At 31.6% G+C, this 22332-nt stretch overlaps 5 protein-coding genes across 6 annotated transcripts; 3 read left to right on the top strand and 2 right to left on the bottom strand.

Moving 5' to 3' along the window:
- The first annotated feature begins 920 nt into the window (after positions 1-920).
- Positions 921-7705, top strand: LOC129909867 (acid phosphatase type 7-like). Of its 2 annotated transcripts, none has more exons than XM_055986987.1 (5): positions 921-1162; positions 6242-6399; positions 6467-6810; positions 6870-7428; positions 7494-7705. In XM_055986987.1, the coding sequence occupies exons 1-5, from the start codon at positions 1060-1062 to the stop codon at positions 7623-7625; spliced, it is 1296 nt and encodes a 431-aa protein (XP_055842962.1). In that variant the 5' UTR covers positions 921-1059; the 3' UTR covers positions 7626-7705. The 2 variants fall into 2 exon arrangements, with proteins under 2 accessions (XP_055842962.1, XP_055842961.1); XM_055986986.1 differs by lacking the exons at positions 6242-6399; positions 6467-6810; positions 6870-7428; positions 7494-7705 and adding exons at positions 4012-4169; positions 4231-4574; positions 4644-5202; positions 5273-5647 and having other exon boundaries at positions 930-1162.
- A 663-nt stretch (positions 7706-8368) lies between these two features.
- Positions 8369-9883, top strand: LOC129909542 (acid phosphatase type 7-like). The gene is made up of 4 exons (XM_055986616.1): positions 8369-8605; positions 8719-9062; positions 9120-9681; positions 9746-9883. The coding sequence occupies exons 1-4, from the start codon at positions 8369-8371 to the stop codon at positions 9881-9883; spliced, it is 1281 nt and encodes a 426-aa protein (XP_055842591.1).
- A 712-nt stretch (positions 9884-10595) lies between these two features.
- Positions 10596-15185, bottom strand: LOC129910608 (nucleolar protein 58). Its single transcript, XM_055988043.1, has 6 exons — positions 15045-15185; positions 14898-14974; positions 11979-12416; positions 11585-11754; positions 10975-11515; positions 10596-10903 (listed from the first exon to the last, which is right to left on the bottom strand). Exons 1-6 carry the CDS (start codon positions 15087-15089, stop codon positions 10714-10716), a joined length of 1461 nt encoding a protein of 486 aa, XP_055844018.1. The 5' UTR covers positions 15090-15185; the 3' UTR covers positions 10596-10713.
- Positions 15186-16238: 1053 nt separating this feature from the next.
- Positions 16239-17309, top strand: LOC129910610 (uncharacterized). The gene is made up of 2 exons (XM_055988044.1): positions 16239-16409; positions 16472-17309. Exons 1-2 carry the CDS (start codon positions 16331-16333, stop codon positions 17269-17271), a joined length of 879 nt encoding a protein of 292 aa, XP_055844019.1. The 5' UTR covers positions 16239-16330; the 3' UTR covers positions 17272-17309.
- Positions 17310-18432: 1123 nt separating this feature from the next.
- Positions 18433-19448, bottom strand: LOC129909881 (PRA1 family protein 3). Its single transcript, XM_055987009.1, has 2 exons — positions 18724-19448; positions 18433-18659 (listed from the first exon to the last, which is right to left on the bottom strand). Exons 1-2 carry the CDS (start codon positions 19160-19162, stop codon positions 18520-18522), a joined length of 579 nt encoding a protein of 192 aa, XP_055842984.1. The 5' UTR covers positions 19163-19448; the 3' UTR covers positions 18433-18519.
- Positions 19449-22332: the final 2884 nt, after the last annotated feature.

Here is a 22332-nt window from a genome sequence, read left to right as displayed (position 1 = left end):
CAATACAACCCGACAAAAACGGTAGTGAAAGTATATTAAAATTATACAAAAACATGTTCAAACATATTTGTGATAGGGTTCCCTCTTGAGTATTTAAAAAAATAATACAGAAAGCTTAATTCTTGAGTTTAAAATGTTTAAATCTCACTCAACAGTTGATTATTTTCAAAAGGCTCTTCCAAACCAACAACGACGGACGATAAAAACGATACCGACTGTTTCGTCATGGGATTGGTTTGAAGAGCCTCCAAAACCAATACCCCACATATCACCAACGAAGACCGGTGGCAAAAAAAAAAACCACCGGCATAGCTTTCATATGAAAAATATTGACACGTAAACATTGACATTCAGATGTGGAGTTTTTTGAATACAAAAAAAAACGGTCATCATTTTTTGGAATCAAAAAGGTATCAAAAGGTTCAAAGTGGTATTTTTTTTATATAACTTTCCTTTTTTGTAGATCTCCAACTCCTTATAATTTATCAGATATCATACTCTTGTCCATTACAAATTCTCATTTCATTTTTCAGCTCATCTTTATTTTTTCTCTTTTGTGTCCTTCCCTTTTTTGGGCTTTTTGACATCTAGGTAAAAATCCGAAAACAACTATTTTGAGACCCATTCACAGTGAATTTGGGTGTGTTCATTGTTTATAGAAATGTTGAGTTCATTTCCTATCTCATTGAGATGGGTAAATCAGAATTTCATTTTATATTTGTATGGGAAACCATCTAGTTTCAGAACTCTTTTTGCAAATTATCTCGAAATCATCTTATTTGCAAAACTCGAAACAGTCTATTATTTTTGCCCTAGTCAAAACTTCAAAGTCAACCAAAGTATCGATAGTAAAATATTATCGATAAAATAGTGAAATACTATCGATTGACCATTACAATCATGCCATCACTAGCTATTCCTAGTTTTCATGTGTCATGTACTTGGATGTTTTTATTTGTTCTTGTACTTGATTAGCGTTTAGAAGTTGTTCTTTGTTGTATTGTTATTTTGATAAGGACTATAATTTAATTTTAAAATAATTTTGTGAATTTTTTCACAATGAAACGGATATGTATTTTTTTAACACTGTTCTTTATAGTGAATGGTGAAATAGATAAAGTTTTCCATTATCAACCGGAGCAGGTGCATTTGTCCTTTGGAGGTATTAAAAATTTTTTGTTGTGAAATTATACTTATCCTTAAGAATAAATTTATCATTAATATCTAGTAAATACAATAATATACAATTAAAAAACAATTAAAATAAGTATTACATTTATCTATTGCGTATTTATTCCATTTGTTTTGATGCAATTGATACATATATCGTAGGCACCTAAAAACTTACGAACAAATAAAACCTAATGAATAATCAACAGTGATTATTTAATTAGTTTATATAAGTCTTTTGTTTCATTGTTATCTTATACGAATTTCTATTTTCAATTTGTCAACAACAAAAACAAAAAATATTTTATATAAAATGAGATTAATAACTACTTCTTGTGCGCTTGTTGTCTTTGAACAACAATTTGTTTTTTTTTTTTTTACTAATCTAATCAGTTTGTGGTCAGGAGTAAAAGATATTTCACTGGAACCAAAGAACCAAGAATCCTTATGAGTTCTAAAATCTACGATTTATGTCCAATTTATTTGAAAAGCTCATAGGTACTAACTTTCAACCGTATGCTAAACACATAACCATGGGCTTGATCTCATCTTCAAATCACAGTATTTCAAAATAAATTGAGCATAAGGCGGCTAAAACCAATTAAAAGAGTCTGATGATCGCGTAAGTCTCCTAGAAACTGCTTTAACTCATAGCAAAAAACACACAAATTTTATTATTTTTTTTTTTTAATCAAACTTTGAATACAATCAAAATAAAATGCACGACTGGGTCGCACGTACTTGCTCTTGTAGTTCACAGTATCTTTATCTTAAATGTCTATGGGAAATTTAATAGCGTTTTCGTTTGGGAATTCTTAGAAGCATCCGGGACTGTCCGATCCGGAATGCCAAACGATCAGAGTTGGATACTTTTTTTGATTCTGAAGTTTGGGTTTCTTTGTATTTGTGAAACATCAAATGCGAACGTCTGATGAAAGTTTTGTTTTGTTTATTTTTTTTATTATCATTAAGTTATCTATTTTTGTTTTGTTTTCTTCACATTATTTTAATATAGTTTAAAGTTTGTGCATAGTTAAAAATCTTAAAAATTGAGAAATGAACAACAAAGAATGACATTTCATTACTTTGACGTCTTAAGTGTGAACATGTGTGCGTGATTCTGGTTTTGATTCTGCCTCAAAATTCGGAATCGATTTTCTCTTCTTTTCAGAATTAGAACTGTCATTGAGTGCCAAACGATCAGTTTCAGAATCGTTCGGGAGAATTCCGGACAGTCCCGGACGACCAAACGAAAACGCTTTAAGATTTTATTTAGTGTCGAGAAAAAAAAGTAAAAAAAAAAAAAATCGAAAGTTTAAAAATTAAATAAATTTTTTTTTTCAAAAATGTTTTTAAAAATATTTTTTTTTTACATTTTATACTTCAAAATGATGTCTGTAAATTTTTAATAAAATTGAATTATGCTTTAATGAAATATATGAACTTAAAAAACATGTCAATTTTTGAAAAACGGCAACGCCATATTTCCGTTCTCCGCATTTTTTGAGAAAAAATAAAAACGCAGTTTTGTTAGAATCATTAAGTCTATTACTTATACCAAATTTAATCAAAATTGTTAGAGCCGTTTTCGAGAAAGTTGCAATACCTCGAAAACGTTATATGGGAGATATACGTTAAAAAGGAGATATTAAAAAAATAAAAAAACGGTCCTAGGGAATAACCTAAAAAGCATCTGTACCAAGTTTCAAGCAAATCCATCCATCCGTTTAGGCCCCAGCTCGATGTACAGATGGACGCACAGACGCACACACGCACAGACCGACGGACGGCATGACGAAAACCACTTTTTTGATCTTCTCCATCATCGTAATGTTGGTTTTGATTAAAACCTCAAATTTTTTTTTCTACACGAAACCAATACTTGCCCTATAGAGCAAGTAAAAAGACAACAGCCGATGTAATGTTATTGTTGTTGAATACTTATTTTATAAAAATTGAGAACGTTGGACTTCTTAAAATAATTATATAGATTTCAAATAATCATATCATTATTATATTATTAAATGCTTTGGGGTCTGATCACACGAAACAAGTTCTTCCTAGGCTTGCAGGTATAATATCGAAGAACTTGTCTCGTGTGAGGAAGTCCATAAATGTTAACTTATCTTGGTTAAATAAAACAGACTCAAAAAATATTCACTGACTATAGAAGATGAAAATGACGAGAGCACAAAAGTAAGTGTTAGAAGGGATTTGCACCAAGAACCAATAAATTTTAATGTCTCTCCCCCACATTCAATTTAAGACCAAAATTGTCCATTGTTGCTTACTCATCATCAGTTAAAAATTCATCTGACACGCCAAAGCGATTAATATGCCGTTATATTGAATTTAAAAAAAAACATTTATTTTTACGATCTGGTCAGAACAGTATCACTCGTTTCATCAAAGCTCAGAAAGTTTTCAACTTTAGAAGCAAATTACGTGTACGGATCCCTATTGTATTAGAATACACTGTTTTTGGCTGACATACTAGTCAGCCGTTTTTCGGACAACCACTTATACCTAAGGGGCCAGTTAATGCAATCAGTAAAACGGATCAAGAACATTTTTTAAATCAATAATCAACGGTATTTAATGCGATTAAATCGATTAGTGTTGGATCTGTGGTTGAAATCGCACCAATTATTTATCGACTTTAAGCATTTTTTTAACTGCCTTCTAACTGGTTTCTAAAATTTGATTCTTTGTTTGACTTACTTTTATTTATATTATTAATTAATTACAAAAAAAATTAATACCCGTTTGAATTTCCCCAAAAGATTTATTCCCTATGATTTGTTTACCCTAATTTTATTTTTGGGTTCTCTTATTTTCTAGAAACTACTGATGAAATTGTAGTCACTTGGTCCACACGTGATGATGCTGGTCCATCTCTTGTCGAATATGGTATTCATGGTTTAGCCCTTACGGCAGAAGGCACATCACAACAATTTATAGATGGCGGTGATAAGCATAGATCTCAATTTATTCATAGGGTAAATTAAATCAAATCATAAATTACATACATATTTCAATAGCAATATTATATGCTCTTAGGTTAAATTAAAAAATTTACAACCAAACTCTACCTACGTATATCATTGCGGAGGTCATCTCGGTTGGTCATCTCAGTTTTCATTCCGTACCGTCCCATCTGGGGCCGATTATTCGCCCACCGTTGCAATTTACGGCGACATGGGTAACGAAAATGCTCAATCTTTAAGTCGAATTCAGCAGGAAACACAACGTGGTATGTACGATGCCATTGTACACGTTGGTGATTTTGCTTATGATATGAACAGTGAAAATGCTAGAATTGGGGATGAATTTATGAAACAAATTGAACCAGTTGCTGCATACTTACCATACATGGTTTGTCCAGGGAACCACGAAGAAAAGTTGTAAGTTCCTAAATTTTGACTTGTTTTTGTCAATTTGTTGAGTCAATTTTTCCTTGTTTTTATTTTAAGTAACTTCTCGAACTACCGGGCACGATTCAGTATGCCAGGAAACACAGATAATATAATGTACAGTTTTAATTTGGGCCCTGTACATTTTATTGGCTTTTCAACTGAAGTTTACTATTTTCTTAATTATGGACTTAAAAGTCTTGTATTCCAATACGAATGGTTGGAAAAAGATCTACAAGAAGCCAATAAGCCAGAAAATCGAGCTCTCCGTCCTTGGATCATAACTTTTGGACATCGACCAATGTATTGTAGCAATGAAAATGACAACGATTGTACGCATTCTGAAACATTGGTTCGCGTTGGTTGGCCGTTTGTGCATTTGTTTGGCTTAGAAGATCTATTCTACAAGTATGGCGTAGATGTTGAGCTTTGGGCTCATGAACATTCATATGAACGATTGTGGCCAATTTATGATTATAAAGTCTTCAATGGGTCAACGACGGAACCATACAGAAATCCTGGAGCACCTGTTCATATAGTAACTGGTTCTGCAGGTTGTAAAGAAGGTCGTGAACCTTTTGTATCTAAAATTCCAGAATGGAGTGCTTTTCATAGTCAGGTAGGAATCAACACATTAACTGATTATATTATTGATTGTTTTGTATACGATATGTATTAATGTATTCTAGGATTATGGATACACTCGCATGAAAGCACACAACGGAACGCATTTGTATTTTGAACAAGTCTCTGACGACAAAAATGGGGAAATTATTGATTCATTTTGGATTATCAAAGACAAACATGAAAGTTATAAGCACTAACATTTTGTGAAATATTTATTTTATTTTCAATCACGTATTTATAGAGGCATTTAAACCAAATATCAATCTCACATTCCAATTGTTATCTGAAAAAATAATTGTAATGCTTAACAAAGAGCACAAGTAAGATACTTAAACAAATTTTGCAACAGTTTTCTTTTACACAAATTAAATAAATAAAGGTTAAAAGCAATAAATTTTGTTAAAACAAATTAAATATATAAATGTTTATTTTATGTATGTATCTTTGTTTATTCGTACAAATTTGTTTTTTTATTTCTTTGATATACAAAAAAAAAACATTTTTCCCTTTAATTTTGTAACTCAGTCGTCGGTCGGTGAAGTATCTATAGCTCAACACATTTCAAGACAGCTTCAACAGAATCTGACCATAAACGATTAGTGGGTTATCTCATAACTTTTAGCCTAAAAAAAGTAAGAAATAAATAATAAAAAGAAGCAAACTACTCTGGAAGTGGTACGCGAGAACTAAGGATAAAAACTTTCTTTTTTGAAATGAGAATTTTGTTAATTTTAACTTAGCTTTTAAGAAATAAGACATAATTGTTAAAATAGTTCGCTTAGGCCCCATCTTGGTTCAGTAATGATTTTGCGTAAATTCTAACACAAAAGTGTCCCATTTCTCAATTACGCAAAAAACTTTTGAAAAGGAGTATAAAGCTTACCACAAAAACGTCTTGGATAGTAATGTAAAACCTTTGACCAATACCCGTTACAATTAAAAAAAAAGGATTCTTCACAAATAGCACAGCTTTTTTAAACAATTTAATTTTTTTCCGGCTATTTTTGTTTCAAATTTTCATACCTTCACAGATTTGACAAACGAAATTGTTGTAACATGGTCAACTCGCGATGATTCAAAAGAGTCAATTGTTGAATATGGTGAAACAGCTTTTGAAAAATTATCAAAATCAAAACCTATCAAGTTTGTAGATGGTGGAAAAGAAAAAAGCACTCAATACATTCATGAAGTAAGAACCAACAATTACAATAAAAAATTCAACTTTTTAACTTCGAAAATTTCACCACCTTCTCTAGGTGACCTTAAGTAATCTCAAACCTTCTACACATTATATTTATCATTGTGGAAGTTCACTTGGCTGGTCGGCTGAATTTTGGTTTGTAACTCAACCCAACGGCACAGAATGGTCACCACGCTTAGCAATTTTCGGTGACATGGGAAATGAAAATGCACAATCATTAGCCAGATTGCAACAAGACACTCAGCGTGGATTGTATGATGCTATCATTCATGTTGGAGACTTTGCTTATGACATGGACTCCGAAAACGCTAGAGTTGGTGATGAATTTATGAATCAAATACAATCAGTAGCTGCATACTTGCCATATATGGTTTGTGCTGGCAATCATGAAGAAAGATAGTAAGTTGATATATTAAACTTTCATTAGATGTTATAACATTAATTCTATTTCTGTGTAGCAACTTCTCCAACTATCGATCACGCTTTAGTATGCCAGGCGGAACTGATAATCTAATGTATAGCTTTAACATAGGTCCAGTCCATTTTATTGGGTTTTCCACTGAATTATATTATTATTTAAATTATGGTATTAAACCTTTAGTAAATCAATACGATTGGTTGGAAAAAGATTTACAAATCGCCAATCAGCCTGAAAACAGAGCTCTTCGCCCATGGATTGTTACTTTTGGACATCGCCCAATGTACTGTAGTAATGACAATGGAGATGATTGCTCTAAGCACAATACAGTTATTAGAAAAGGCCTACCCTTATTGGGATTCTTTGGTCTGGAAGACTTGTTTTACAAATTTGGTGTAGATGTTATGCTTTGGGCTCACGAGCATTCGTACGAACGTTTATGGCCAATTTATGATTATAAAATGTTCAATGGTTCACATGAGGAACCATACAAAAATCCTGGATCACCTGTGCATTTAGTGACTGGCTCAGCCGGCTGCAAAGAGGGAAGAGAACCTTTTGATAAAATTATTCCAGAATGGAGTGCTTTTCATAGTCGGGTAGTTTTAAAAAATTATTATAATTTTCGTTTTATTCTGATTCATTAAGTTTTACTATTTTTTAGGATTATGGTTATACTAAAATGACGGCTCACAATACAACTCATTTATATTTTGAGCAAGTTTCTGATGACAAAAATGGAGAAATTATTGATTCATTTTGGATTATAAAAGAGAAGCATGGGTCCTATTTGTGATAACAAAATATTTTATATATGATTTTTATGTGAAGAGTAATGTATTATATACTTTTCTTATACATTATGCAGATTAAAAGAAAAACTTTATTACTTATATTAAACAACATTTTCTGTTTTTAAATACCTGATACCTTTTTTTTTTTGTAAGATGTTAAACCATTTTTAATTCCTTTCCAGGAATTAAAAAAAAAAGGTTTTAACTTCCAAATGAACTATACCATTTGATTTTTTGTTAGCAAAAATGTTTTTGAAAAAAAAGAAGCAATAAAAATAGAAATTTTCTATGGCTAGGCATAATGATACAAAATAGGGCTTCAGTAGAAAAACTCAAAAGGCTCAGTTCTTTAGGAACTTTAATCAATTTAGGAATCTGTTTCACCCGTAAAGAGATTAGAGCCGTTTCGCTTCTTTAAAGGCGACTTAATAATTTAAGACATAACCCTTTTTGGGACAGATTACTTAAAAGTAAATGTAGATTTAATGTTCAACTTTATTTATAGGGCAAGAGGATCTCCCTTAAAACACTACACTTCAAAAATTTTCGAAGCACTGCAATTTTATCTAAAACGGTTTTAAAGATTCTGATTAATCTTTACTCCAGTTTTAGTTTTTCTTTAAAAGCCCAAATTGCCAGAAACAGACAAATCCCTTTTTTAAAGAAAATGAATTTCTGACAATGCTGCTTTTCAAACTAAAGGTCGAGTAACTTAGGATGTTCATTTAGCCTCTACAAAAGTAACATGAGACAACGTTTAATGTATAAGGTTAATGGACTTAAACGAAATCCAATTGCAATTTCTATTTCAGACAATGTCGGAGAAATTGTTGTGACATGGTCAACACGTGATGATACTCAAAGCTCTTTAGTTAAATTGAAAAAATGGGACTCAGAATCAGATGAATTTACTGAACATGTTGGAGAATCGAAACTTTTCATAGATGGAGGACACAAACAAAGATCTCAATACATTCATAAGGTAATGAAATATATAATATAATAGTTTAAATTAAAAAAAAAAAACCAACAAATACAATTTTCACCATACCGGTATTTTTAAAAACAACAGTTAAAACAAAGTTTTAATTCTAGGTTAAACTATCAGGATTAGAGTCACTAACCAAATATGCCTACACCTGTGGATCAACGTTAGGTTGGAGTGCTATTTTCTGGTTTACTCCACCTTCAAAAAAAGCCGATTGGTCACCTAGATTGGCTATTTTCGGTGACTTGGGTAACGAAAATGCTCAATCATTGAGTCGTTTACAAGCCGACACCCAAGAAGGAATGTATGATGCAGTGATTCATGTTGGAGACTTTGCCTACGACATGGACTCTCAAAATGCCAACGTTGGTGATGAATTTATGCGTCAAATAGAATCCGTTGCTGCATACCTGCCTTATATGGTCTGCCCAGGGAATCATGAAGAAAAATAGTTTGTCAATCAAGAATGTTTTCTTAACTATTTTGTTAAATTATTTTAAATTTTCAGCAATTTTTCCAACTACAAAACACGCTTCAATATGCCAGGTGACTCAGATAGCATGTGGTACAGTTTCAATCTTGGCCCAGTTCACTTTATTTCCTACTCAACCGAAGTATATTACTTCTTGAATTATGGCATTAAAAGTTTAGTAAAGCAGTTCGAATGGTTGGAAAATGATTTGAAAGAAGCAACTAAACCAGAGAATCGAGCTGTAAGGCCATGGATCATAACATACGGACACCGTCCCATGTATTGTAGTGACAACAAAGAATATGATTGTAATGAAAATCTAGAAACCTATATTCGAAAAGGACTTCCTTGGTTGCAATGGTTTGGGTTGGAGGATCTTTTTTACAACTATGGCGTAGACGTTGAAATCATGGCTCATGAACATTTTTATACTCGTCTTTGGCCAATTTATGATTTCAAAGTATACAATGGCACAAAAGAGGCACCGTATACAAATCCAAAAGCACCAGTACAAATCATAACTGGTTCGGCTGGTTGTAGAGAGAAGCGTGAACCATTCTCTCATGATCTACCAGAATGGAATGCTTTTCACAGTAATGTATGTGTTTACATAAATGTGTTATTTGTTCGATTTTTAATTGTTTTCTTCCATTTTACTTTAGGATTATGGTTATACAAGAATGAAGGCATACAACGGCACCCATTTATATTTTGAACAAGTGTCTGATGATAAAAATGGTGAAATAATTGATTCGATTTGGATAATCAAAGAGAAACATGACAAATATACCAAAAATTAATTTGTTAAAAATAGTAAAAAATAAATCGTTTAAATAAATGCAATTTGTTTTTTTTTTTTTTGCAGGTGAGCATGGCACAGAGCCAGACATCGTGGGTTCGAGCCCAACGGTCGGCTCAGAATTTTTTCAAAAATCGCCAGCTTAACTGAAGCGATAACATGAGACAATTGTCAACGATGTCTCCCATCTGTGCCACGTAGTTATGTGTTGTATGTGTTTCTGTTGTTCTTTCTTTCTTTGTTGTATTAATGTCTTGTGCTGTATCAGCCAAATGGACTCAGTTTCCGAAGCTGCAGTATGTCTAGTCTAGAAGATTTATCTTCAGATTAAATTAAATATGTAAATGTATGAATTTTTTTATGGCCTTATTATGACTTGCGAATCGCTAGAAAAAATTGGAGAATTAAAGTTATTGAGCGTCTGAACAAAAATGTTTCCGATTTCGTACGAATCTGAGAGTTCTTGGTTCTTATTGCGATTTCCAAAAATTCCAAAACTGGCGTTTACGCCAAACAATTCTCGAGCGACGATTTGTCAATTACGAACTTGAATTGAGTCAATAGCTAAATTGACTTGCTGAAGTCACTTTATTGCATTCTATATAATCTTAATTTCCGGTCTGATTGATAACAATAAGAGTGAAGTCGATTACAACAAATCTTAGAAGTCAAATTCTTTATAACAAAACAGTTAAAAATTAAGAATAAAATGGTTTAAAAAACAGTCTTTTCAATATTTATTTGTATGTATTTACTTAAAAAATAAAGTAGTTACAAACTAAAACAAAAGTTTCTAGCAAAAAATAACTTTTTTTAGATTTCAATTCTTCTTCAGTTATTTTCACTTTCGCTCTTTTGCTTCTTCTTCTTCTTCTTTTTGGGTTTGGATACTGTTGTCTCTTCTTCTCCTTCATCCATTGGTTCTTCTTTTTTAACCGAAACATCAGCTTCGGCTTCTGAATGTTTCCTTTTCTTAACACCCAGTGTACTATCATCTTCTGTACGATAAGTAAGCACCTCACTTTAAATAAGAAAAAATATAAAAAAATATAAAATTATTTAACATCATAAAATATTTCTTAATTAATTTACCTTTTAACTTGGTATTTTTCAAATTTAGCCTTTGCTTTACCAGTTCCTGATAATTTACGTAAATTGCCTTCTTCCAAAAGCCTCAAACGAGCTTCTAACTTAACTTTGTGTGCAACACCAGTTTCAAACGTGGCCTCTTCGCCAAACGCATCAACTCTGGTTGCTAGCGAAGCCTTTGCAGCCAAGGATCTTGACATTTTACCTTTGTTTTTCAAACTGGCTTGTCCAACTAACTGAGCATGGAAGATCAAACCATATTTTGGAGTGTCTTTTTTAGTTTTAAGAGCTCTGAAAAGTGCCTTTTCTGCTCCCAAAATTTGAAGTGTAGATGAGGGATGCTTAGCTAAGTTGATTAAGGAACCAGCATGTGCAATAAGCCTTGCTCCAACAGTCTCACCAACAAGAACTGTTAGATTGGGTGCCATTGCCATCATACGTGTTTTCAAATAGTCATACAAATGTGTTCTGTAGGAATCGATGGAAATGATTTCGTCGCAAAGTGCTTGAATATTCATTATATCCTCTTCAGAGATTTCAGTTCCTATAAGAGTTAAATTAAAAAATATATATAAGTTATTGTTAAACAGAAATTACTAAAAATTCTCATTACCCATTGAAATTTCAGCAGCTTCTTTCACACTTGCTTCAATATCTTCAGGAAGGATATCAGATAAATCCATTTTGGACATATTCTCCCTAGTTCCAACAAGTTTAATTGTTTTCACAAAAGACACATTGTCGGTGATAATCTTTCCAAGTTCAGGGAAATGCCAACCATACCTTCAAAAAGAATTTACAACTTTTCATCAAAAATTAGGAAAACACAGTGTCAATGATAAAATTTTAAATCTTTCATCAGACAGCCAAGGTTATCATCAAAACTCTTAAAAGAGTTCAGTTTTTTGCGAAACCTTTTCAATATCATCATTTGAAAGATCCAGTTTTTAAAATCTTGTACAGAAAAGAAGACTATTAATTCTTAAATTTTAAGTAAAATAACTTACCATTCTCTTGCTCTCATAATATAATTGTTCAACTCTTTGTCTAAATCATCCAGCAGACATTGAGCTTGAACAATCATTGTGTCAATTTTGTCAGGAGAGAATTTTAGCTTGTATCTTGAAAGTGAATGAGCCAGACCCAAGGCCATAGCGGTCATTTCTTTTTTAGGCAAACCACTCAAAAGACTATCGGATTGGGTTCTGATGCAACGCATGAGCTCCTGAACACCAGTATTGTATACACATTGCACAGCAAACTTGTCTTTAATAGCACTTCCAAGTTTTGCATCAGCAACCATAAGAGATTGTTGAACATCTTCACCAAACAACTTTTTAAGAGTCTTCTTTAAAGGCTTGGCAATTTTTCCTTCTACAGCAGCTGTTGCTGCAGCCAAGGCTTCGGTGGTGTCATTAAATTTTTCAAAATGTTTAAGTTTTAACCTTTAAAGAAAACAAATAAAAAACTAATATTATAAAACGTACATTCATGAATATGTATGTAAGTAAACTATATACAAATTGTGTTTAATCAGACAGCCAAGGTTATAATCAAAACTTTTTATAAAAGTTAATAAATTTTGCGAAACCTTTTAATATCATCATGTAAAACACAATACAGAAAGAAAATTTCAATTCATCAATTAAACCAGATGGCAATTCCTTTTCAACTTAAAACTTTAAAATACATATGTATCATTTTTTAAAACTTTAGACTTTTTTAAATTTAATTTTCAGTTGATATTTGTTAAAATATTTGCCAACACTCCCACAGTTAAAACAGTTACTAATCACTTGAACACAGAAATGTTTCTGTTCGTTAGCATGTCCCTAATCAAAGCATTCAGTTATTTAAAATGGTAAGGTGCTTAACATCGCACCACCTTAATACTTCTAAGGTGGGTAGAGCATATTTAAGTAAAACGTGAAAAACACAATCGAGTGTGATTCTCACATAACTGACCACTTATTAGGCTTTTATAGTTAGTGGTTTGTTGACCGATTTTTATACTGAAAAATGAGTCGTTGTGTAATACAAACATGATGACTTCAAAAATCAATATTTTTCATTCAAGGCATTTTTATCAAAACACCTTTTTTTGAAGTATGGAATCAAATAGTCAAATTCAATCATTATCCCGAAACAGTCAAAGCGTATTTCAGAAGTAGTCTTTTTGTCCACATTTTTTGTAGATACCAAACACCATAAATATAGATTCATATTTAGAATTTTGGGTACTGCCATGGTTTTTGGAGGACTTGCTTGTGTTTCAATCAAGTTCACTCAGAGTTGGTAATAAAATAAATTTAAAGTCAATAAACTTAAGAAACAATTTTTATGTATTGGATGCAAGACAATTTTAACAACTTGGAGCATAAAAGATATCATAGTATTTAATAAGTTAATCCACGGTTAACTCATCATCAAGTTAAGTTAACTTGAGTTTAAATGTAATTTTAAACAACTATAGTAAGTGCTAGTGCTTCATCTACAATATCATTATACAATTTTAAAAATCTATTCAAATTATAAAAAAATGTAAGAAATTCAAAATCATTTACATAAAACTTAATATGTAAACGAGTGAAGTATTTATTTAATTTATTATACGAAATTCTAAAAATGTTAAAACCATTCTAAAGATTTTAACATAGAACAATTTCGATGAAATAAACACAAAAATAAGCACTACAAAGTACGGCTTCAACAAATTATATAAACTACTTATGGGCACAACTGTAGCTACAAAAATTATGTACATACATAATTTTAGTTAAAAATATTTTTTCTTTCTTATGAACCGCTTGAAATATATGATAAACACATACATTTCCTTCATGCGATTGTTAGGGTGCAATAGTACAAAGTTTCCAAAATATACATGGAACTACTAGGAACTAGGCCATCTTATAATGTATAAATACATAATTTAAATTATTAAAATTAGTGTCAAAATTTGGAATTGACAATTACAGTGGCCAACAAGAACCAGGAAAATAATACCTACAATTTTTTTTAAGAGAGTAAAAGAAGCAAAAGGCGCCAAATCTGTTTTATTAAACGTGTCTCTATTTAACAATGAAATTTAACTGAGATTTACTTTTCTATAACAAGTGCCACCACAGCTGAAACGAGTGCCTATCGCTTCTAATAAGAAAAAATAAAACTTTTACTACACTATAATAATCTTTGAATACCTTGTATCTATATTGTATTGATAAATGCTTCTCATCCAGAACTAAAACCATAACCTCAAAAATTTAAATGTGGTAGAATATGGTAGGTACTTGAAACCATGTATTACAATCATATTAAATTGTAAAGAATTATCTTGGAGAATGAGTTATATTCTGTCATCAAACAATTAGCAATTAGGTACCTAAACGCTCACTTTTTACTTTCATATTGTGTGAAATAAGTACTTTTTAAAGAAAGTAGGGCTTCTTGGCCCTCTAGTTTTAAGAACTTTTTAAATGATAAATTAGTCAATACGAGTAGTTACAAGGTAGGTGGTAAATTTAAACTGGTGTTCTAATGTTAAAGTAAAGCATTGAAATTCCACATAAGCACGCATTTGAAAGATAAATGATTATAAAATATAAATAACATAAGCGCGTTAGGTCAACATAGAAATTTAAGTTTCATGCTAATCGAATTTTGAATAAAATGGAGCAATGTAATACGTATATAGCAAGTAAACATCAAACTAATAATGTTCTTATAAATAAGATTATACAATATATAAATAAAATATGTAAATTGATATGATTTCTCTATTGAAAGGAAATGAAGTTTTAAGTTTGATTAAGAAGAGCCAAAGGTGGATTCATGCAGTAAAATTCATTGCTACAACTACCACGTGGTTCGAAAGAAAATGGTATTTTAAGGTATAATACAATATTGGATATTTGTATGTTACTTACAATTTATTTGCTTTCTCTGGTGTTGAAAATTCAAGATATAAGTTATCAACTTCTTTTATTTTCTTCTCATCCAGAATCTAAATAAGGACGAATTAAAAAAGAATGTTAAGTAAAATGATTTAAAAAAATTATTTTTGATATATTTACCTTAAATATAGCATAACCTGCCGGTGTTTCGTATAAAACGAACATTTTAAGGCAGGATAATAATTATTATTTATTTTATGTGAATAATTTTAATTTATAAAAATTTAATTTTTAAAAAATATACATCCGAACGATTTGGAATCCATCCGCAAAAGAAAAATGTCAAATTCAAAGAAGAACGAATGCACGTGTTTTTTTCATTCGGAACCGCTTGGAGAAGCCCTCTGTATTTGAAGTTGAGAAGCTAACACTTTAAGGTGCAAACACAAATGAAAAATGTATTCATCATTCTTATACCTCGCTTGCACTCGAATGGATTTTTTGACACTGTACTAAAGTAGAAAAATTTTAAGTGAACATTTTCAAACGCATTTTTGTATAGTTTTTCGGGCGGGAAATTTAAAACCAAATTGCGTACTCTTTCTTAAAAACTAGCAGGTCTAGCACGAAAAAACAATGTTTTTATTTTATGCTTTTGCAAAAAGTGGCCGATGTAGTTAGGGCTTAAAAAAAAACAATTTGTATACCACCTATAGGTACCAACAAATTTCGCTAGAGACAAAAAAAATATTTTCACTTTTGTACTTTTACAGAAAGTGGCCAATGTAGTTAAGGCTTTACAGACGGAAAAACTATCAAAAAATAAATTAAAAGATTATTATTATTTCACTTATTTGGCCCTATTACAATAATTGGTACTGTCACTTTTGTCACTTACGATCGGATCGCCACATAGAAAAATAAGTTTTACCTACTAAAATCGGTGGTAAAGGTGTGATTTACCACTGGAACCAAAGTTGAACCACATCTAATCCACCGAAATTCATGAACCAAGGCTGAACCACATTTGAATTACTGACCTTTCGTTGGGATTGTTGTTTTTGTAATCCCGTGAAATCTCATTCCGCTGGAAAACTTTTTTCCCCATCTTCTCATACTTTTTCAATCAACGAAGAAAATTCACCATTGGAAAAATCGTCGGAAATGAATACTGAAAAAAAGGAGGATATTTTATTGTATTCCTTGGAATAACCCAATTTTTTTGACCACGAAGGGAACAAATGGAAATGGAAGGGAAAATGGAATTTTGTGACTGGAAGTCGACATTCTCAATCTCTATACTTCGTGGTCCAATTTGACATTTCAAACAAAAAATTTATTTGGAAAATTGTCATTTCAAAAAACAGAAATAAAAACAAACAGCAATTTCTTGAATGAAATCTCCTTTTTGATTTTTTTTTTTTTTCGAATTAAAACATATAACAAATTATCTCATTTTAAATAATATGTCCTTACCACCAGCTTTATTAAAGCGCTTAGCTTCTCGAGGTCTTGTTAAAGGAGGCTCTGTTTCCGATGATTCTGGTATATAATTTAAACCGACCCCGCTTAGCTTAATTTCAAGTAACAAAATAAACAAATTTCAGGTCAAATTGAAAGCAAAGCCGAAGAAGTTCTGGAAAATGAAGAAATCATTGCCGAAGACTACGATGAAATTGACATTGAATATCCTTCACAATTCGATACATACGAACCTGAAAGAAGAATTGAAGAGAATTTCTGGATTGAACGAATGAAACTTCGCATTGGCGATGGAAATCAATCCGGGTACAAAGGATGTCCAAATAAATATAATATTTATCACAAATGTAGTCTCTTCTGTGTAACACGTTGGGGTAATGGTATTCTAGAACCCGAAAAAGGTTATTTAAAGCGAAGGGCTCGACTCAATAGAAAATACCCACTTCCAAAAGGTTGGAAAGAACTCTATGATTCTGGTTGTGGAGTTTTTTACTATTGGAATACAGGAAATAATATGGTATCTTGGTTACCACCAACTCATCCAAAAGCCACTATAACCAAAAGTGCAGCTGTCTTTAGGCGGCAATTAGAAGAAATGGTTCCACTTGAAAGTGATGATGGTGCCGATGATAAAATCGATAGCGAAGGAGGCTCAAGGTCAGCAGATCCCGACGAAACAAATGTCATGCCTTTGGATGCACCGTCATCCAAAATCGATCGTCTAAAGAGTGACTTTAGAAGTCAACATGTTCTAGGACCGAAAAAACACCGAAATCGTGATTTAGATAAAATGATTCGGCAGAAGGAAATAAAACGCTATCGCGATAAGATGTTGAGAAAAGAAAGTCACCGTGACTCACACCGCAAAGGAGATTTGCCAAAGCCAATGGGGGAATATAGCGATAAGGGAAGTACAAGTCAATAATATAATAAATTAAATAAAATAACTTGAGAAACAATAAATCGTGGTTTTGTATAACTCAAGTACAACCTTTTTGGGTCTTACCAGTGTTGCTGATTCAAAAAAAGACTTATCATGATTTTTATCATGAGATCCCAAAAAAATCATGAGATTGCTTATTCTCTATGGAGCCCTTAGAAAACTCAAAATAAATTTATAATTCACAAAAATGTTAAAATTTTAAATAAAAAAAAACATGAGGTTTCATTTTATTATATTAAGCATTAAAAAAAAAAATTTGGTAATATTTAAGAAAAAAAATAATAATAAATAAATTACATATTTAATGGCTGCGTTCCTTTGGGGGAATTTATCTACTGCTTAGTATTTGAATTTGCTTCCAACTGAAATTCCTCAATTGAAAAAGTAGTTCAAAGCAGTTTTAAGTATAAGCATTAGATAAATGTTTCCAAAAGAACGCAGTTATAAATTTCACTGAAATATTTGTCGAATGTGACTTTGAAGTCAAAAGAACTTTGATTTTTCGTGAGGTCATTGGAATGAATTAGTCTAATAACCTCGTTAAGTCTGTTTCTGATTTTTTTTTTTTTTCAGTAAAGTTAGTTTTGAAAATGTTCTTTCACTGTTGGCTGACGAATGTGGCAGTGAAAATATTTCAAAAATGATTTTAGTTAAGAATGGATTGGATATCCCAAGCTTTTATAGGATAGGCCATTTTCTGAATCTTTTAAAACTATAGTAAGAAAGTTACATGTACTGATTATAATGGGGAAATATCTATGTTTGTTTACAAATTAAGTTTTCAACAAATTTATTGTTTTTCTTATTCTTTTCTAAGGGAAATTAAAAAAAAAAAAAAATCATGAGATTACCAATGAATTCATGAGATCATGAGATGGGAGTCAAAAATCATGAGATTCGGCAACACTGGGTATAAAGTTGGTAGAATTGATAAGGAACTGATTTCCATTTTTCTTTAGAAAAAAAAAAAACTACATTGCTATAATTTCAGAACAAGCATTTAGGCCCAATTTATTCACTCTCCATTATTTTTAAAGGCTCCATTAAAAATTATAAAACTGTCAAATCGCATACAAATTTTAAAATTTCCCTTTTTTAATGGCGACTTTAAATTTAATGGAGTGTGAATAAATTGGACCTTAATAAAATATATATTGTAGGTATTTAACTTTACTTTAAATCGAGTTTTTTTTTATTATTAAATTTAAAAATGTTTATCGAGTTTATTATTTAACTTAAAATTGTCTCTCCTGTAATGTTCATTGTATTAAGAAACACTCCCATTGGAGTTGCAGGCCCAAAGCTCTCCATAGTATTAGCGACCTTATTGCGTAGATTCCTCAATCGCAAAGATGCATGCACAAACGAAACTAGAAATCAAATTTAAATAATTAAACAAAAATTGAACTTTGTACATTTTCAATTTTTACTTACTTGAAAATGGCAGCAATAAAGTAAATAACGACCAGAGAACAGCATTCAAACAATAAAGCAGAATATATCCACATACAAGTGTTCCCACCAAATAGTACCACCTTTCTGGACTGTCTGGAGCTTGACGCTTCTTTTTGTTTGGAATTTCACCAAAGAAATGTATAGCAATGGCAATTAACATTGCTTGAACAACGAGGCCACAAATAATTTTTACTGGATTTAATACAGCCATCAAAGTGTAAATAGCAATGAATAATAGAAAGTAATTGGTTTGGTAATAGAGGAGATTTTTGTACACACGATTGCCCCACTTATCCATATCTTGGAGATTTGGTAGTTGGAATCGAGCAGATCCCAATACAAAATCATCGAGAGATCTTAAAGGTGGCAATTGTAAATTTTGTGCACTAATTTGTGCAGTTGAACTTCCACCAGACATGTTTGTTTAGATTTTTTTATTTAATAACTAATAACTACTGATATACTGACTAGATTGAATTAATTTTTTTCGAGTTGAAAATTTGTGTGCAACTTATTTGCAAAGCCACGAATTAAAGAAATGTCTGGTACTGTCACGACAACGAGACAAGACGTAGTGAGTAATTAATGAAATGACGTAATAAAGTACGTGCATTCCATGATGATTATTTTGGTTATTCTGAGATAAATAAAAAAATGAAACAACAAATCCCAGATAATAATATAAGACCAATATGAATTGAAATTATTGTCCAATCAGCGCATGTACGTTGTCATAAGATTTATGGAATCAATAATTGGTTGTTTTTTTTTTTTTTTATTTATTTATGTGGAATATTTCAAAAGTCGAGACAATTCATAAAAGGTAAGAAATCATGGATTTGTCAAAGCCAAAAGAGAAGACCATTACTCTGGTGAAACTGACAGATACTCAGCTCTATCGTGAGTTTCACGTGAAATGTTTTCCGCCTGGAATATTTTTGTTCGCCCGGAATCATATCATGAGTTTTACCCGTAGGGATTTAACATTTTCCGCTTAATTAGTTTCTTGTTCGACACCAAAATTTAAAGGAGAGAAGGGCCGTCGAATACCTCGCAAATTACCTGGAAAAGAAGTTAAAAATGCGGGAAGATGTCCGAGCGGGAATAACTTTTCGCCCTGAACTCACAATAAGGGAAAAGTGAAATTAAATTTTTGCGGGTAAAATCTTGTTCGCGTGAAACTCCCAATAATGCCCACTTTTCACGAGTCGATTTTAGCCGCACGATATGTCGGTCGATTAGAATTTTTCTATTGGGATGTGCCTGCGACTTACGTTCACACGAGTCGAAAAGCTTCGTCGCACGGCAAAAATCGACTCGTGAAAAGTCCCCATAAGGTTGACTAAGTTTTTAATCCATTTTCTTATGAATTTTGTAACTTTGTTTGGGAACAAAACTAATATGTATATTTTTTATTTGAAAAATATTGAAGATAATTTCTGTACTTTTTAGGTATAACTACAACGGCCACTTTTTGCAAAAAGTCAAAAAGTGAAAATTTTCAAACTCATTTTGTGACAGTTTTTCAGAACACAAAATTAAAAATAATGATGCAGAAAGCTTATTTTTTGGTTTAAAAAAACATTTTTTTTAGTTTTTTTCCAAAAACAAATAGCGTTAAGGCTTAACTACATACACCACTTTTTGAAAAAGTACAAAAGTGAAAATATTTTTTTCTGGCTAGCGCATTGTTTTATGAAAAAGAGTATACAAATGGTTTTTTAGACCATAAAATAAGCTTTCTGTATAATTTGTTTTAATTTTCCAGCCCGAAAAACTATTCAAAAATGCGTTTGAAAATTTTCACTTTTGTACTTTTTCACTTTTTGAGCAAATGTAGTTAAGGCTTAATACTACGTTTCCACCTATCCTAAATTCGAGATTTAGCTAAGTAGATTTAGAATAAATCTCGAGTTTTATTCTTAATCTCGTACTGAAATTAGGTGAAAACTTTAGATTTAGGGAAGCTGAACCCAAATTTGAGATTTATTGAAGTAGATTTAAAATAAATCTCGAGATTTATTCTATGTAAATCTACTTAGCTAAATCTCGGATTAAGGCTAGGTGGAAACATAGTATAAGCCTGAAAAAACCTCTCTTTGAAGTCTAGTACGCAGCTGAAGCGAAAAGTTTTCAAAGTCAACAGCAAACACATGTTATTTTTCTTTAAATATTCAATTGTGAAACAAATTATTTCGAAATAAATTATTGAAGTAAGCTCAAAATTTTTACATATTCTTTCAAATTTTCATTAATTTTTTCATTTTTTTGGCACTTCTCTAACTGCACACCACCAAAAATCAAACGTCAAAAAAGTAAGAACAAAAAATTAAAGAAAGAAAAGTGAGAAATGAATCCAAAAAATCTTCGTTTCAGAAATCTCCGAAAAAAAAGTGAGCGCTCGGCTGAGATTTTTTGTGTCAATTAAAAAATCTCTGAGCCCTCAGAGATCTCTCTTGGTGGGACGCACCTATTATGCGTTTTTCTTTTTTAGCCCCGAGCAAGGCACAGAGCGGGGTCTGAAGTCTGAGCGAATAGGGCTCGCTCTGAACTGAGTGCCCTGAACTAGTTTAAAGCCAGAACTATAATTGGCGGATAGAGTCGGAAGCTACTGTCAATTGTTGTTGTTTTCCATAAGTTTTCATCCGTCGAGTGCGGTTGCGAGCGGTTGGAAAACAACAACAATTGACATTAGCATCCGACTCCATCCGCTAATTATAGTTCTGCCTTAAGAAATTCAATTGAGCACTAAACTGTCATTTTTTTTTAATAAATTGTCAACGTTACTACTGGGTTGCTTTCTCACTTGCACGTGATGAGAAAGAGATATCCAAAAGAAGCAGGAAATTTTAAACTCATTAACTATGCACTCAAGCACTTTAGTCCTTTTTATTCAACTGGAATTTTGTGCGATCTACCACAGATATTAATAATTTGGATACTGGACTAGCTATTGGAATTTTCAACGTCCCTATAACTATTATTTGCATATTTCCAATCAATTGTCAAAATAAGTACTAAATATAAATTTTTGTATTGCAAAATTTTTCATAAGTACTAGTGTTTAGAATTTCAAATAATAAATAAAAGTATTTTTTACTATTAGAATATTATGAAAATCTGTTGTATTGTTTGTGAATAATTCCCCGAAATGTTTTCTCTTAAAGACCACAATGAAAGTTTTTGTTTTACAAAAGCATTTTTTCTTATTCTTGATTGCTTAAAAACCAAGTTTTTTTTATTATACTAAATAGGTTGGAGTGTTTATTGCTCAGGCATTTTGCACCCATGTTTTATTATGTCTAAGCCCTTTCTTTTCTAAAAGGCTTTTAGTATGGTTTCACCTCTGACAGCCTTTTCCTTTAATCCCCGGTAGGTTTTGAAGTCTATAACAACCTAAACAACAATGCAATTCAGACTAGACTAGTATCAAGAACCCCGTACACTTCAGACTGTCTATCGATCGATGCTTAAGTCGGTTTGGGCTGCAAGTGTGCGCACAGTCGGTTCGATAGGAAATATTGGAAGGCAATTGTGCAGAATAAACAAACTTTTTTATCGACCTAGTGGTACTTGATTTCTGTGGTG

The sequence above is a fragment of the Episyrphus balteatus genome, chromosome 2 (genome assembly GCF_945859705.1).
Source record: "Episyrphus balteatus chromosome 2, idEpiBalt1.1, whole genome shotgun sequence".
Classification (NCBI taxonomy): domain Eukaryota; kingdom Metazoa; phylum Arthropoda; class Insecta; order Diptera; family Syrphidae; genus Episyrphus; species Episyrphus balteatus.
This window is presented reverse-complemented; position numbering and strand designations above follow the sequence as displayed.

What these genes read in the sequence shown, in the direction of transcription:
- LOC129909881 (XM_055987009.1), bottom strand. Translation starts at nt 19,162, where the DNA reads ATGTCTGGTGGAAGTTCAACTGCACAAATTAGTGCACAAAATTTACAA. An exon ending in TTTATTGCTGCCATTTTCAA is followed by an intron (nt 18,660 to 18,723) that starts GTAAGTAAAAAT and finishes TTTGATTTCTAG; the next exon opens with TTTCGTTTGTGCATGCATCT.
- LOC129910610 (XM_055988044.1), top strand. Translation starts at nt 16,331, where the DNA reads ATGTCCTTACCACCAGCTTTATTAAAGCGCTTAGCTTCTCGAGGTCTT. An exon ending in CTCTGTTTCCGATGATTCTG is followed by an intron (nt 16,410 to 16,471) that starts GTATATAATTTA and finishes AACAAATTTCAG; the next exon opens with GTCAAATTGAAAGCAAAGCC.
- LOC129910608 (XM_055988043.1), bottom strand. Translation starts at nt 15,089, where the DNA reads ATGTTCGTTTTATACGAAACACCGGCAGGTTATGCTATATTTAAG. An exon ending in CAGGTTATGCTATATTTAAG is followed by an intron (nt 14,975 to 15,044) that starts GTAAATATATCA and finishes GTCCTTATTTAG; the next exon opens with ATTCTGGATGAGAAGAAAAT. An exon ending in CCAGAGAAAGCAAATAAATT is followed by an intron (nt 12,417 to 14,897) that starts GTAAGTAACATA and finishes TTTTCTTTAAAG; the next exon opens with GTTAAAACTTAAACATTTTG.
- LOC129909867 (XM_055986986.1), top strand. Translation starts at nt 1,060, where the DNA reads ATGAAACGGATATGTATTTTTTTAACACTGTTCTTTATAGTGAATGGT. An exon ending in GGGAACCACGAAGAAAAGTT is followed by an intron (nt 4,575 to 4,643) that starts GTAAGTTCCTAA and finishes TTTTATTTTAAG; the next exon opens with TAACTTCTCGAACTACCGGG. An exon ending in GGAGTGCTTTTCATAGTCAG is followed by an intron (nt 5,203 to 5,272) that starts GTAGGAATCAAC and finishes AATGTATTCTAG; the next exon opens with GATTATGGATACACTCGCAT.
- LOC129909542 (XM_055986616.1), top strand. Translation starts at nt 8,369, where the DNA reads ATGAGACAACGTTTAATGTATAAGGTTAATGGACTTAAACGAAATCCA. An exon ending in GGGAATCATGAAGAAAAATA is followed by an intron (nt 9,063 to 9,119) that starts GTTTGTCAATCA and finishes TTAAATTTTCAG; the next exon opens with CAATTTTTCCAACTACAAAA. An exon ending in GGAATGCTTTTCACAGTAAT is followed by an intron (nt 9,682 to 9,745) that starts GTATGTGTTTAC and finishes ATTTTACTTTAG; the next exon opens with GATTATGGTTATACAAGAAT.